Source organism: Solea solea, chromosome 12, assembly GCF_958295425.1.
Source record: "Solea solea chromosome 12, fSolSol10.1, whole genome shotgun sequence".
Taxonomy (NCBI): Eukaryota; Metazoa; Chordata; class Actinopteri; order Pleuronectiformes; family Soleidae; genus Solea; species Solea solea.
Window position 1 is genome coordinate 27653269 of NC_081145.1, and position 13082 is coordinate 27666350.

Sequence of the window (13082 nt, forward strand, 5' to 3'; positions counted from 1 at the left end):
CGGTGAGGTTTGAAACTGGTGGGGGGGGGGGGAGGCGGGGCGTAGTCGGCGGTCGGTTCCGGTCCGTTTCCGTAGCAACGAGGTCAGCGTTTCCAAACAGAGCACGAGGCACGAGCTTTCATCACCGCCGAAGAAAAAAATGGAGCCAGAGTAAGAAACTGCTTAAAACTTACTTACGTTTTTAAAGACTTACAAACATATGTCGTGTCGTGACGTCAGTGCAGCTCGTGCACATAATGATGATGATGATGGTGATGATGATTGTGTGTGGTTGACAGTGACCCGGGTTTTGCTTCTATTTCCACCAGAAAATCCACAGAAATCACGAGTAACGATCATCAAGCAACTAAACCTGGTAAGAAAAACTAAACTAAACAATAACTGTTCACTTAATGAGAAACTTTGACTTTATTTTTCCCTTAAAACCTTTACTGTCTCACCACACACACACACACACACACACACAAACAAACACCAGTAAACTAAATAAAATAAAAACATAATGGGTATCATATAAACACAAATGTGCAAAATATGGTCAATATTTAATAAAATATGAGTATATGTAATTAAACATTTGCTTAATAATGTAAATGCAAACTGTGTGATCTAAAAAACTATTGAAAACTATGGATAACATAACATAAGTGTGCACAAAAATGAAAAATAAATCTAAAATAGGGATAATATAAACATATACTACTGTTCCAGCTGCCGTCGGCGCTCACATCTCTCAGATCCCTGGACTGTCCTCCTCCATCACCTCTGACGTCTCAGAGGAGAAGACCAGAGGACGCAGAGTACGAGTCCTGGACACAGACTCGGACTACGTGAAACTGGCCAAACAAGGAGGACACAAAGGTGAAGAGTCAACTGTCCTCCTCTCAGCCGCTCGTGTCACACATCATTGATGAAGACACGATGAAGACATGATGTTTGACCTCCACTCATTTCCATCTTTGTGTAAATACAGGACTTTTGTGTCACGAGGAGACGAGTCCGTCTTCAACCGACGATTACAAACGTCCAGACTGGTTCACGTCTTCACCAGAGGACGACGGCAAGACAATAAGGTACTTTACCTGTAACCAACTACCACCACCTAATAATTCTAATACTACTGTAGTACTAGTAGTAGTACTATTACTACTTATGCTGCTGCTTTCTTCACTTCTTCCATATCTACTTCTAAGTCTACTACCCCTACTACTCCTGCTTCTACAACCTGTACTTCCTGTCCTACTACAATCTTTACAACTTCTTCTAGTACTTCTATGTCTTCTTCTACTATTACGTGTTTCTTAGGAAGACCACACTAGTTTAGACTTGACTTGGACTAGTTTAGATGAGTTTAGACTTGACTCAGATGAGTTCAGACTTGACCTGGACTAGTTTACACAAGTTTAGACTTTACTTGGTCTAGTTTAGACGAATTTAGAGTTGACCTAGACTAGTTTAAACGAATTTAGACTTGAACTGGACTAGTTTAGACGAGTTTAGACTTGACTCAGACTAGTTTAGACTTGACCTGGTCTAGTTTAGACAAGTTTAGACTTGACTCAGACGAGTTTCGACTTGACCCGGACTAGTTTAGACAAGTTTAGACTTGACTCAGACTAGTTTAGACTTGACTTGGTCTAGTTTAGACAAGTTTAGACTTGCCCCGGACTAGTTTAGACGAGTTTAGACTTGACTCAGACAAGTTTAGACTTGACCTGGACTAGTTTAGACGAGTTTAGACTTGAGACGAGTTTAGACTTGACTCAGACGAGTTTAGACTTGACCTGGACTAGTTTAGACGAGTTTAGACTTGACCTGGACTAGTTTAGACAAGTTTAGACTTGACTCAGACGAGTTTAGACTTGACCTGGACTAGTTTAGACGAGTTTAGACTTGACCTGGACTAGTTTAGACTTGACCTGGACTAGTTTAGACGAGTTTAGACTTGACTCAGACTAGTTTAGACTTGACCTGGACTAGTTTAGATGAGTTTAGACTTGACTCAGACGAGTTTCGACTTGTCCTGGACTAGTACAGTAATCATGTGACAGAGGACATCGAGGACGCAGGTCTCCTGAGACACATGACGTTGTATATTGAACGTCATGTGTGTCCCTGTTTTGTCTCTAACAGTGAAAAGAAGAAAAACCCTGGAGCTTTCCAAACACTGGCGCCGCCCTTTGGGACGGACAACATGTCCACGTGGGAGCGCGAGGAGGACGACAACTGCAGCACTGAGAGGGTGAACAGAGGAAAAGACTGTTCATGTGTTCATATCATGACTCCACACACACAGTTAGAGAAGTCATGTCACCATGACTCAGCCTTTTTTTATGCTAATGCTTGTGTAGTGCAGTGTCACTGTTTTTACCAGAGGCCACAGAGTTTACTTCTACTACTACTACTACTACTACTAATACTACTATTAATAGTACTTGTACAACTAGTGCCTCTTCTACTTATTCTACCACCACTACTACTATTTGTCTTCTACAGTATTTACTTCTTCTTCTACTATAACTACAACTACTACCACTACTTCTTTGACCATTACTTATTTACCTTCTACTACTATTACTACATCTTCTACTTGTACTTCTACTTCATACACTACTACCACCACTATTGCGACTTCTTCTTCTACTACTTCTTTTACTTCTATTACTACTCCTACTATTACTACTACTACTTGAATTAGACTATTTAGTCTACTACTATTACTTCTACTGCAACTACTTATTATAATACTACTTCCACTACTTCTTCCTCTACTACTACTAGTGCCATGACTTCTTCTTCTGTTACTTACCTTACTTCTACAACTACAACCAATACTCCCACCGCTACTACTACTATGATTACTACTACTTGTACAAGACTACTTCTTAGTCTACCACTATTACTCTTATTTCCACCTCTTCTTCAACAGTACTTGTACTTCTTCCTCTACTACTACTATACTACTTATGCTACTAATACTACTACCACCACCTGTTTTTGTACAGTACATGAACGTCTTCCTCTACTACTATTACTTCTGCCACAACTACTTCTTCTGCTGCTTTTATTACTTCGACTACTACTCTTACTCTCAATTGTACTAGACTACTTCTAAGTATTCTACTATTACTACTGCCACCGTTACTACACTGACGCTGTTTCAGGTTCTGCAGAATAACAACAACAACAACCTTCACCACAGTCCGACAGAGAAACCACCGTCACTCAGCAAACAACACCACGCAACCGGCCAATTCAGGAGGATGTAAGTTCATGTGGGCACAAGAGGGCGCTGTTGGTCTGTAGTTACTTTGTGGTTGAATTCACGTGTGATCAAATTCAGTTTGTTCATGTAATGTTGTAAAGTTTGCCTGTTATAATCTCTCTGGTTAACGTAAAATATGATGAAAACATTTCCTATTACAAAACAACCATTTGTCATGTATTTTATTAAATGCATCTTTTATTGAATTTTTATATACATTTCTGTTTTATTGTTGTGTTTTCTTTCTTTTATAATATAAGATAATATCATTTTTTGTTTCAATCAGAGTGTTTGATAAGAAACCAGCTCCAGTGGACATGTCCAAGCTGCTGAGCTTTGGTTACGCAGACGACGACAAACCGACAGCCGACAACGATGCATCAAGTATGTGGTTTTTAACCAAATGATGAAATTTCACATTTTGTTTAATGAATTTTCAGACTTTAAAAAAGCATTTTAGCCTCTCAACAAAAGCCTCGCCAAACAAAATCAACATCAGCTTAAGTCTACGGTGTCTTAAGAACATGTTTGCTGCTTTATTTTGCTGTTTCAACCACCTTGTGTGAAGTTTGTGTCACTTTGTAAACCACACTAAACTCCACAGAGAAAACCAGCGATGTTTACATCACAGCACACAGGGAGTTATTGATCCACCACAGCCCTCATGTAGATGTTCACATGTTTTATCCTTTGTCTCTGTGAGCTGAAAACCATGATTTTCTCTATAGAGTTTGGTGCAGGAAAGTTAGCATTTAACAAACTTCCCTTTTCTGTCAGAAAAGGCAGTCAAAGCAGCAAGAAAACAGTTGAAAACACATTTTAAACAAAGACTTAAAGTGGTGTAGATTTTATCAACTGAGCCTTTTTTTAAGTGGCTAAAATCAGTTATTTTTTTGTCTTCAGAGAGAACTAGCATGCTGTTTTATGCTAGTACTTAGCCCAGCATTGGGCAAAGTGTCAGTACTTCATGTAAAATCACCATTTAACATTAAACCTATAATTATGATTTCTGTGACTGAGTTATGACTCATGCTTGTATGTCTTTCCATGTCTTTCCAACAGATTAGACGACACGGAAAAAAAACCCAAAGGCAACGGGATTATTTGCCTCTGAAAACAGTTCATTTACTCTTTTTATGCCACTTTACATACTTTACTTGGTTTTAATTATGTTTATTTAATAAATCAGATGTTATATCTAAAATGAATCACAGAAACAAAACTAGCACTTTCAGAAAAAAATAAAATAGTTTCCTGTTTGTTTTTTGTTCGTTTGATGTGGTACAAAAAAATAGCTATTTTTAGTATGAATTTTTTAACAAAAACAAACATGGTCATTTTCTGTGACACATAAAAAATGTCAAATATCTGCCGCCACAAATATTTGATTTTTCATCTGTTTGTTCATCAAGTTTGCTTCTCTGTGTGATTTTTGAGCAACAATGTTTTAGACTTTGCTGTGGACTTTATTGCAGGTGTATAACATTTATTAAAGGAATAGTTTGGTTTTTTTGAAGTGCACTCGTATCAGATCCAAAACCAGTGGGGACAATAAAATATGTGTCTTCTGAATCCAATGTTATTTTTGAAACGTCCTTGTCTCACCATTAGTCTTTTCTAACTTGGTTCTCACTTTGTTCCCCCACAACAAACTCCAGAGAGAAAATCAGTGATTTAACATCACAGCACACAGGGGTTGTTGATCCTCTGTTGCCTCCATCACTCAGTTTAAATGTCTTATTTTGTGACTTATGGGTTTGAAATCCTTTGTTTTTAGATTTCCATCAGTGGCCTAATTTTACCACATGAGGCAGCAGTGGACCAGAAGCTCCTGTGTCCCCGTGATCTTAAAACGCTGGTTTTCTCTCTGGCCTTTGGTGTGGGGGGAAATGGGCAGTTTACAAACTTGATTAATTATTCAATTTCTTGTATTCCTTGATCCTTCCACGGCCTCCAGGCTTTCATCCACTTACACTTCTGTAGAATAAGTTTGTATAAGTTGTTTTACACTAAGGTTTTATCTCATGTCTTTGTTCACATGGATGGATGATTCATGTTTATGAATGAAATATGTTGATATGAATGGATGAATGAATGACAAAGACAAACATGGATGAATGGATGAAATATGTTGACATGAATGGATGATGTTTCCAGCTGAACTGTATATAAGTCCCAGACCACATCAACGGTCTCTGTTGATTCTGGTTTCTCTTTGTTTCTTTTGTGCGTGATTAGTTAACTTAATGAAAGCAGCTTCAGTGTGATCCTCCTCCTCTTCCTCCTCCTCCTCCTCTTCCTCATCAGACTTTCCAAATAAAACAGGTCCAGCTGTGAGAGGCTGCAGTGCACGCGCCCTCGGCGCGTCACTGCTCTGCTCCTCACACACACACACACACACACACAGTGAGTGAGGAGGACGCAGAGAAGGAAAGATGTCCGGCCTCACGCTGCTGTTGTCCGCCTCTGTGACTGTGTGTCTGCTGTGGAGCGGCGGCCGCGGGGCGCTGGTGCTGCGGGACGCGCTGGAGCGAGGCCCGGTCAGTCTGAACGACATGTTCCGGGAGGTGGAGGAGCTGATGGAGGACACTCAGCATATCCTGGAGGAGGCGGTGGACCAGGTCTGCGTCACATTTTATTCCCCTCTCTAACTTTTCTTCTTCATTTTTCTTCACTTGTGTTTCAACTGAAATCATCCAAGACAACAACAAGTGACATTGTTTGGGGTGAACTCGCTAATGAAGCTAAAAGAATTCGCCTTTATAGATACAAAAACTTTATTTTTAAGTTGGAAAAGTCTGTCTAATAATGCATCTTTTTCCAAGTGACTTAAATTTGTAGACCTTGCACTTTAATAATATCACTGGAAAGTCCTGGAATGTCTGTTAAATTTTACCTGGAATTTGACTTTAAACAGATCTAATGATCCCAATCCTGAGCCAATGTCTGGTTTAAACCATCTGTGAACTCCGGAACAACTTTTCCCTTCATGTCGTCCAAGAAATGAATGGCGCGTTCCATTCACATTGGACGTTGGTTCTTTTGAGCTTTGTAAGGGTTGATCCGACTTTCTGATTTGGAGATCTGACTTAGAGGGCATTCCGTTTGACACTTCTGAATAGGAACTCAGGAAAATCCAACTTCTGACTACAACTGAAACGTGTCGGAAGATAAATATGGATCAGAAGCTGTGCTGTATGTCACCAAAGTTGCCCAAAGTTATAATAACCACCACGTTAACAAACGTAGGCTCACATTTAATCCTACAGATAAATACGGAGAGCGCCAAATCGTCTCTAACGTCACCCAACCTGCGTCCCATGTTCAGCAACGGAACTGCGGTGGTGGTCAAGAATAATGGACACAGAGCTACCCAGGTCCTGAATAGGATGGACGAGGTAAGGATCCACTTTGTGCTAATAATTTAAAGGTAAGAATGTATGTAAGAAATGTATTATATTAAGACATAAAACTACCAAAAAGTGTCACCAGACATTGAGGAAACGTGTTCAATTTGAAAATGCCAACAGTTAATTCATAAGATGTTAATTTTTCCAGGCCTGGGACCGTGTTCTTGTTTCGGTCTGTTGCTCCGCCCAGCATCAACCACCCAATAACGAAGCGCACATGTGTCTGTGTAGATTTTTATTCATTCTGTAAATGTAGCAAAGGAACAAAGAGGGAAATGTCTGGCGGAGAAGTGGGCGTCCTCTGTTTATTAAATATGATGTCCCTCAAGGCTCCATTCTTGGCCCACTGTCATTGTCAACAAAACACTTAATTAAGTCTACTGTTAATGTCAGAAATAACTGTTCAATTACAGTTAAAGCCTAAGTGCCTTTATTTATTCTGTAAAGTCTGCTATGGCATCCCTCAAGGCTCTATTCTTGGCCCACTGTCAGTGTCAACAAAACTTGTTTCCCTCTGATGCAGATTATTCAGAACCACTGTGCCTCACACCAAAAAAGTGTTTATTAAAAGTTTTGGATGAGCTACGATTTCATGCCTCGAGAAATAAGTCTCCAGTTCAGTGATTTTTGCCGATCAAGTGTGAAGGTTTTTCTTTTCATGTTTCCTTTGAACTGGGGCTAAAATGTTGCCCGAAACAGGTCTTGTGACTATATAGTTGTACGATTAACGCAGTTCAATATGAATATGTAGATTACACAAGTAGAGAATAATAAGCGTCCATGTAAATAAACATGGGACAAATAAGAAAATGTCCTGTTGTGTTATCCTGGCAAAAATAGCGGAAAAACTCAAAGTCATTTCCTGTGTTGCCACTGTCGTGTTTCCTTTCACGAATGTTCCAACAAAGTACTACTGTACTGCTGCTGAAGTTGTGGATGTCAAACATGTGTTTTTTTAATTTTTGAACCATTTACAGGAAACAGATAACACAACTGGAGACACTCGTCTGTCACACGTGGAGGATTCTGGTCCATGGAACAGCGTGGATCACGTGAGTCCTTCACCGTCTCTCTCTCTCTCTCCCACTCTCTCTCTCTCTCCATCTGGTCTGAGGTCAGTGACTCAATGTGAGTATATAATGACTCATGACTCAGCAAATATCTGATGATTTTGTTTGAATTTAAAGGGATATTTGAGGCTTTTTGCAGCTCTAAGTCACTGGCAGATCACATTTTCCTACTAAAAACTCCTCTGCACCAAGGCCCATAGAGAAAATCAGCATTTTAAGGGTGCCGGCATACAGCAGTGGTTGATCCACTGCTGCCTTCATCAGAACACTGTTAAGTGTTATATGTGTTATTTTGTTGACTTCAGTGTTTGAAGTACTTTGTCCTGACTTACATCAGTGGCACAAACTGGCCACACGAGGCAGCGGCGGACCAGCAGCTCCTGCGTCCCGCGAGCTAAAATCGATGAGTTTCTCAATGGAGTTTGGTGCCGGGAGAGTGAGCAGTTTATAGACATTGGTTTTTAGGGAGAACACGATATCAAATGGTCAAATAAAAGCAGCAAAGATACTTTTTAAGATGCTTTGTCAGCCCTGATTGTACCTCATCACAAAGCAAAACTCGTTATGTCTCAACTGTTTCACTGTGTTTATCTTTCACTGGATTCTGGAAAAACAAACAAATGCCCGAGTCCTCGGCTCGTTACATTCCACTGAGAATCAGTCATGAAGGAATTTTATTTGGAGGAAGAAAAAAACAAAGCTCAAAGCTCTTAATCAAGAGTTAGAAGAGGTCTGAACAGGATCATCCGTCACACACAGACCCACCGTGTACTTATCATACTTTTGTCCGACGGGATGCCAGTTTGGATTGAGGTCATTATTTCTGCCTGCTTCACTGTTTTTCTTTCACGGCGGTGGTTCTGATCTTTTTCCCCCTTTTCCTGGCAGCAGCAGCAGCTGCCGCACAGAAAGTGGTCACGTTAATGCTGGAGCTTCCTGCTTGGAAAATTAAAAAACAAAAAAAATCCAGGAGAGCGAGTGTAAGAGTAGAGCCAGTAAAAGCAGACAGGATGATGTCTGCTCCTCTCACATGACTAACAATGGAGACATTCAGCTCCCACAGCGGAGCCACAGTGGAATTATACTCACGATGAGTCACTCAATAAACTACACTTATTCATGTTCAGGTTAATTAAGTTATTTACAGTCCACTGTTAATGTCAGCAATAACTGTTCAGTGACAGTAAAAGGTTTAAGTGCCTTTTCTTTAGTCTGTAAAGTCACTTTTTTCTGTTACTCCGCCCATCATCAACCATCCAATTACGAAGCGCACATGCGTCTGTGTAGATTCTCATTCATTCAGTAAACGTGGCAAAGGAACAAAGAAGGAAGTGTCTAGTTAGGAGAAGTGGGCGTCCTCTGTTGATTAAATATGGCGTCCCTCAAGGCTCCATTCTTGAACCACTGTCATTGTCAACAAAACACTTAATTAAGTTATTTACAATATCAGCAATAACTGTTCAGTGACAGTAAACAGTTTAAGTGCCTTTATTTATTCTGTAAAGTCACTTTTCCCCCCCTTAAATGACAATTCATTGATGTATAATAGCAATGCGATAATTGTCACTTAACCCTGGTAAGAATTACTTAAGCATACACTGTAAAAAGGCACAATAAGGGTTTTTAATAAAGGGTAGTAAATAATGGTGAATAAATGCTTCATTTAATGCTTATTCTGTACTCTCATAAGTTTATGAAATCCTAATTATGGGATGTTCATGTTTCACACCATACAATAAGGTTCACAATGAGCATTAGTAAAGGGGAAAATGGACGACAAACATTAAAGTTTATTTTAACTTCAGTTATATAAAGACAAAGTGCTTACTTTATTTGAAAATGTGTTTTTTCAGTTTCCCTTAACTTTCCCTTTATTATTGCTCCTTTGTGAGCCTGATTGTAAAGTGTAAAACATATACATACCTTAACTATGACTTAATAAACATACAGAATAAGCATCACTATATCACTATAAGTAAGAGATGCTTATTCTATACACCCTCATAGTTAAGGGCTGTTCATGTCATTAACTTTACAATTATTGGGCACAAAGAGCATTAGTAAAGGGACAGTACACTGAAGTAAAGAATATATTCTATAAAGTTACTTAAATAATTTAAGTTTATTCAAACTAAACCTGCCAAATTATACAACCATATATATATGTATATATATATATATATACATATATAGGTATACCAATTAAAGTCATAGTTAAATTAAGTTTCCCTTAATTTTCCCTTTATTAATGCTCTTTTGTGAGCCTTATTGTAAAGTGTAAAACTTGTACATCCCTTAACTAAGACTTCATAAATGTACAGAATAAGCAAAAAGGCTTCACAGTGGCAGTGACATCACTTTTCAGAGCACTTTTTGTGTGTTTTCACATGAAAGAAATGATTTAAAAAGCAAAATAATGTCAGTCAATGTCTGTCTTAAAACGAGGGACAACTTCACAGTCCACAACAATATCATCAGAAATAACTTCACATGGCGTCTGCTCCTCATCCCAGTGCGTAATCTGGGTTAACTTTCATTCCCCTTTAAGTCATTTGTGGAAAAATGTCTTTACAGAGAGGCATAATTCACTCGTGGGCCGACGGGAAGTAATAATAGCCGTAGTCGTCTGGCATTTATTAAGATAATTGCCGGGTTGTGAGCAGTGGCGCTGCCCCTGTTTGTAGTTTCCAGTGTCTCTGTCACCTCAATAGTAAATCCACTCAGGACGAGAACACAGTTAAAAGTTCAGCCTCCGCTGCACATTTTCCAGGACTCTGTGAAACTGAACTCACCATTAAACCTCTTTGGACTGTAAACCGCTCACTCCCCTGCACAGAACTCCATAGAGAAAATCAGCGTTTTCAGCTCGTCTGCTGCTGCCTCTTGTGTTAGGTTTGATTTCAATCACAGAAGTCATACAATTACACATTTAAACTTACATTACTCATTTAATGGAGGCAGCTGTGGGTCGACTCCTTCTGTCTGCCGTTCATGTAAAATAATAGATTTTCTCTATGGAATTTGGTGCAAGAAGAGTGAGAAGTCGACAAATTGACACACTTCTGTTTTCCAGTCGGAGAAAAATGTTTTTAATAGTGAAATAAAGCAGCAAACATAAAACACATTTCATCAGGTGAGTCCAATATTATTTGTCATGTGTTCATTCTTGTGTTGGGTGTTGACGCTTGTAATCTGTCCTCACAGGAATGCATGGTGGACGAGGACTGTGGGGACCTCAGTTACTGTCTGTACGAGATTCACAGCTCCAAGTGTCTGCCCTGTTTAATCACTGACATGGTGAGAAATGCTGTCTCTGTCTATCTATCTATCTATCTAAGCTAACTATGCCATGTGTTAGCATAATATGTGTTGGAGCGACTTAGTGTGAAACAAATAAGTCTATTAAAGTGGCAGCCATTTTGTAATTTGTAATGCCCAGATAGAGCAGCATAATAACAAAATAATTGTAGAATCTGAGTGTGTGTGTGTGCGTGTGTGTGTGTGTGCTGACTCAGCCCTGCAGTAAAGACGAGGAGTGCTGCTCGGATCAGATGTGTGTGTGGGGCCAGTGCACGGTCAACGCCACCAGAGGGACAGAGGGGACGATCTGTCAGGGACAGAACGACTGCAGGGACGACCTCTGCTGCGCCTTTCAACGAGGTGAGCTTTAACAGAGATGCACCGCTCACATCACAGTCATGAGTCTGAGTCTGAGTCTGAGTCTCTGCATCGTCTTCTTCCTCCAGAGCTTTTATTTCCAGTGTGTAACCCCAAACCAGGGAAGGGGGAGTCCTGTCTCAACTACCCCAACCTGTTGATGGACATGCTGGCCTGGGACGAGGAGGTGCCGCGTGACCACTGCCCCTGTGCCGAACACCTCCAGTGCCAACCTCATGGGTGAGGATGCAAATATGCTGTTCTCTGCATATTTCTGCCCTGGACTGCCCCAAAATATTAGTTATTATGTTATACTAAAGTTCATTAAAGGGACAGTTCAGCTGCAGTGAGTCAGTGCTGCGTCCAGAACCAGCCTACCATCTACCAATATCCAACCAACCAACATCCATCCAATCAATCAACCAATCAAACCAACCACCCACCGACCCACCAACATCCAACCAACCAATCAACCCACCCACCCACCATCATTCAACCAAGCAATCAGACCACCCACCCACCCACCAACATCCATCCAATCAACCAATCAACCAGCCAACCTACCAACATCCATTCAACCAACCAATCAATCAACCCATCCACCCACCCACCTACCTACCAGCATCCAACCTACCAACCAACCAACCAACCAGCCAACCAACCTACCAATATCGAACCAATCAACCCACCTACCATCATTCAACCAACCAATCAATCCCACCCACCCATCTACCAACATCCAACCAACCAGCCAACCCACCCACCTACCAACATCCATCCAACCAACCAATCAACAACCAGCTAACCTACCAATATCCAACTAACCAACCACAATCAAAAAACAACATACAACCAATCAACCAACCATCCAACCAGCCAACCACAACCAACCAAACCCATCCACTTAGCTACCAACCTCCAACCAACCAGACTTTTTTTCAATAACACCTTCGGTCAGATTTAGCTTGGTGATATAACATGAACAGACGTGGCAGCAGTGAAGCAGCTGCTCCTGTGTCCCCGTGACCTAAAAATGTCCAATTTTCTCTATGGACTTTGGTGCAGGAGATAAATAGTCAGAGAAGACTAAGTCTAACCGTGAGATAAAGTGGCAGACACATGCCTAAGACTTTATAGACATATACAGGTGTAGATTTTATTATTAGAACATTTATATTGTTATTATATTGTGTTTCCGCTGGAAGCCACACAGGTTTCTTTTTTAGCAGGAGGTTTCCTTCAAATGCACCTACTGTATTTTAGCATTTGTAAAATGTATTTTATTTTATTTGATGTCTTATGTCTTTTCTTTCTTTCTCTTTCAGACGCAGATCTATTTGTTTGGAGTTGACTGAAGAATGACAATCGTGAGGAGGTTTATTTTGTACGATAATTATTTTATATTAAACGTCATATTCCTGTCCTGAAGGACACGGGTCTACATGTTGCACTGTTATTTATCTGTATGTGTAAATCATGACGGAAATAAAAGACTGGTTTCTTTTTGTAAGAAGAAAAGAAACGGAACCGCTGTGATGTTTTTCATGAAATCATCTCAGGAACTGCAGCAATGCACAACAGTGACCACTAGAGGGCAGACTTTTGCTTCTGGTTTCGACATTTTAACTTTATTTGTGATGTAAAAAATTAATTATTCAATCCTATGAGGTTCTCAACTTT

At 40.1% G+C, this 13082-nt stretch overlaps 2 protein-coding genes across 4 annotated transcripts; both read left to right on the forward strand.

Moving 5' to 3' along the window:
- Positions 1-54: 54 nt before the first annotated feature.
- Positions 55-4581, forward strand: LOC131469430 (uncharacterized protein C7orf57 homolog). 3 transcript variants are annotated; one of them, XM_058644342.1, is made up of 8 exons: positions 55-150; positions 309-355; positions 712-861; positions 974-1073; positions 2131-2242; positions 3165-3265; positions 3552-3649; positions 4328-4581. In XM_058644342.1, the coding sequence occupies exons 1-8, from the start codon at positions 140-142 to the stop codon at positions 4330-4332; spliced, it is 624 nt and encodes a 207-aa protein (XP_058500325.1). In that variant the 5' UTR covers positions 55-139; the 3' UTR covers positions 4333-4581. The 3 variants fall into 3 exon arrangements, with proteins under 3 accessions (XP_058500325.1, XP_058500327.1, XP_058500326.1); XM_058644344.1 differs by having other exon boundaries at positions 3174-3265; XM_058644343.1 differs by having other exon boundaries at positions 2134-2242.
- A 1053-nt stretch (positions 4582-5634) lies between these two features.
- On the forward strand, positions 5635-12929 carry dkk3b (dickkopf WNT signaling pathway inhibitor 3b). The gene is made up of 7 exons (XM_058644341.1): positions 5635-5886; positions 6535-6663; positions 7653-7727; positions 10950-11042; positions 11261-11405; positions 11492-11642; positions 12728-12929. The coding sequence occupies exons 1-7, from the start codon at positions 5701-5703 to the stop codon at positions 12762-12764; spliced, it is 816 nt and encodes a 271-aa protein (XP_058500324.1). The 5' UTR covers positions 5635-5700; the 3' UTR covers positions 12765-12929.
- The last annotated feature ends 153 nt before the right edge of the window (positions 12930-13082 follow it).

What these genes read in the sequence shown, in the direction of transcription:
- LOC131469430 (XM_058644342.1), top strand. An exon ending in CAAACAAGGAGGACACAAAG is followed by an intron (nt 862 to 973) that starts GTGAAGAGTCAA and finishes GTGTAAATACAG; the next exon opens with GACTTTTGTGTCACGAGGAG. An exon ending in ACAACTGCAGCACTGAGAGG is followed by an intron (nt 2,243 to 3,164) that starts GTGAACAGAGGA and finishes ACGCTGTTTCAG; the next exon opens with GTTCTGCAGAATAACAACAA.
- dkk3b (XM_058644341.1), top strand. Translation starts at nt 5,701, where the DNA reads ATGTCCGGCCTCACGCTGCTGTTGTCCGCCTCTGTGACTGTGTGTCTG. An exon ending in TGGAGGAGGCGGTGGACCAG is followed by an intron (nt 5,887 to 6,534) that starts GTCTGCGTCACA and finishes TTAATCCTACAG; the next exon opens with ATAAATACGGAGAGCGCCAA. An exon ending in TCCTGAATAGGATGGACGAG is followed by an intron (nt 6,664 to 7,652) that starts GTAAGGATCCAC and finishes AACCATTTACAG; the next exon opens with GAAACAGATAACACAACTGG.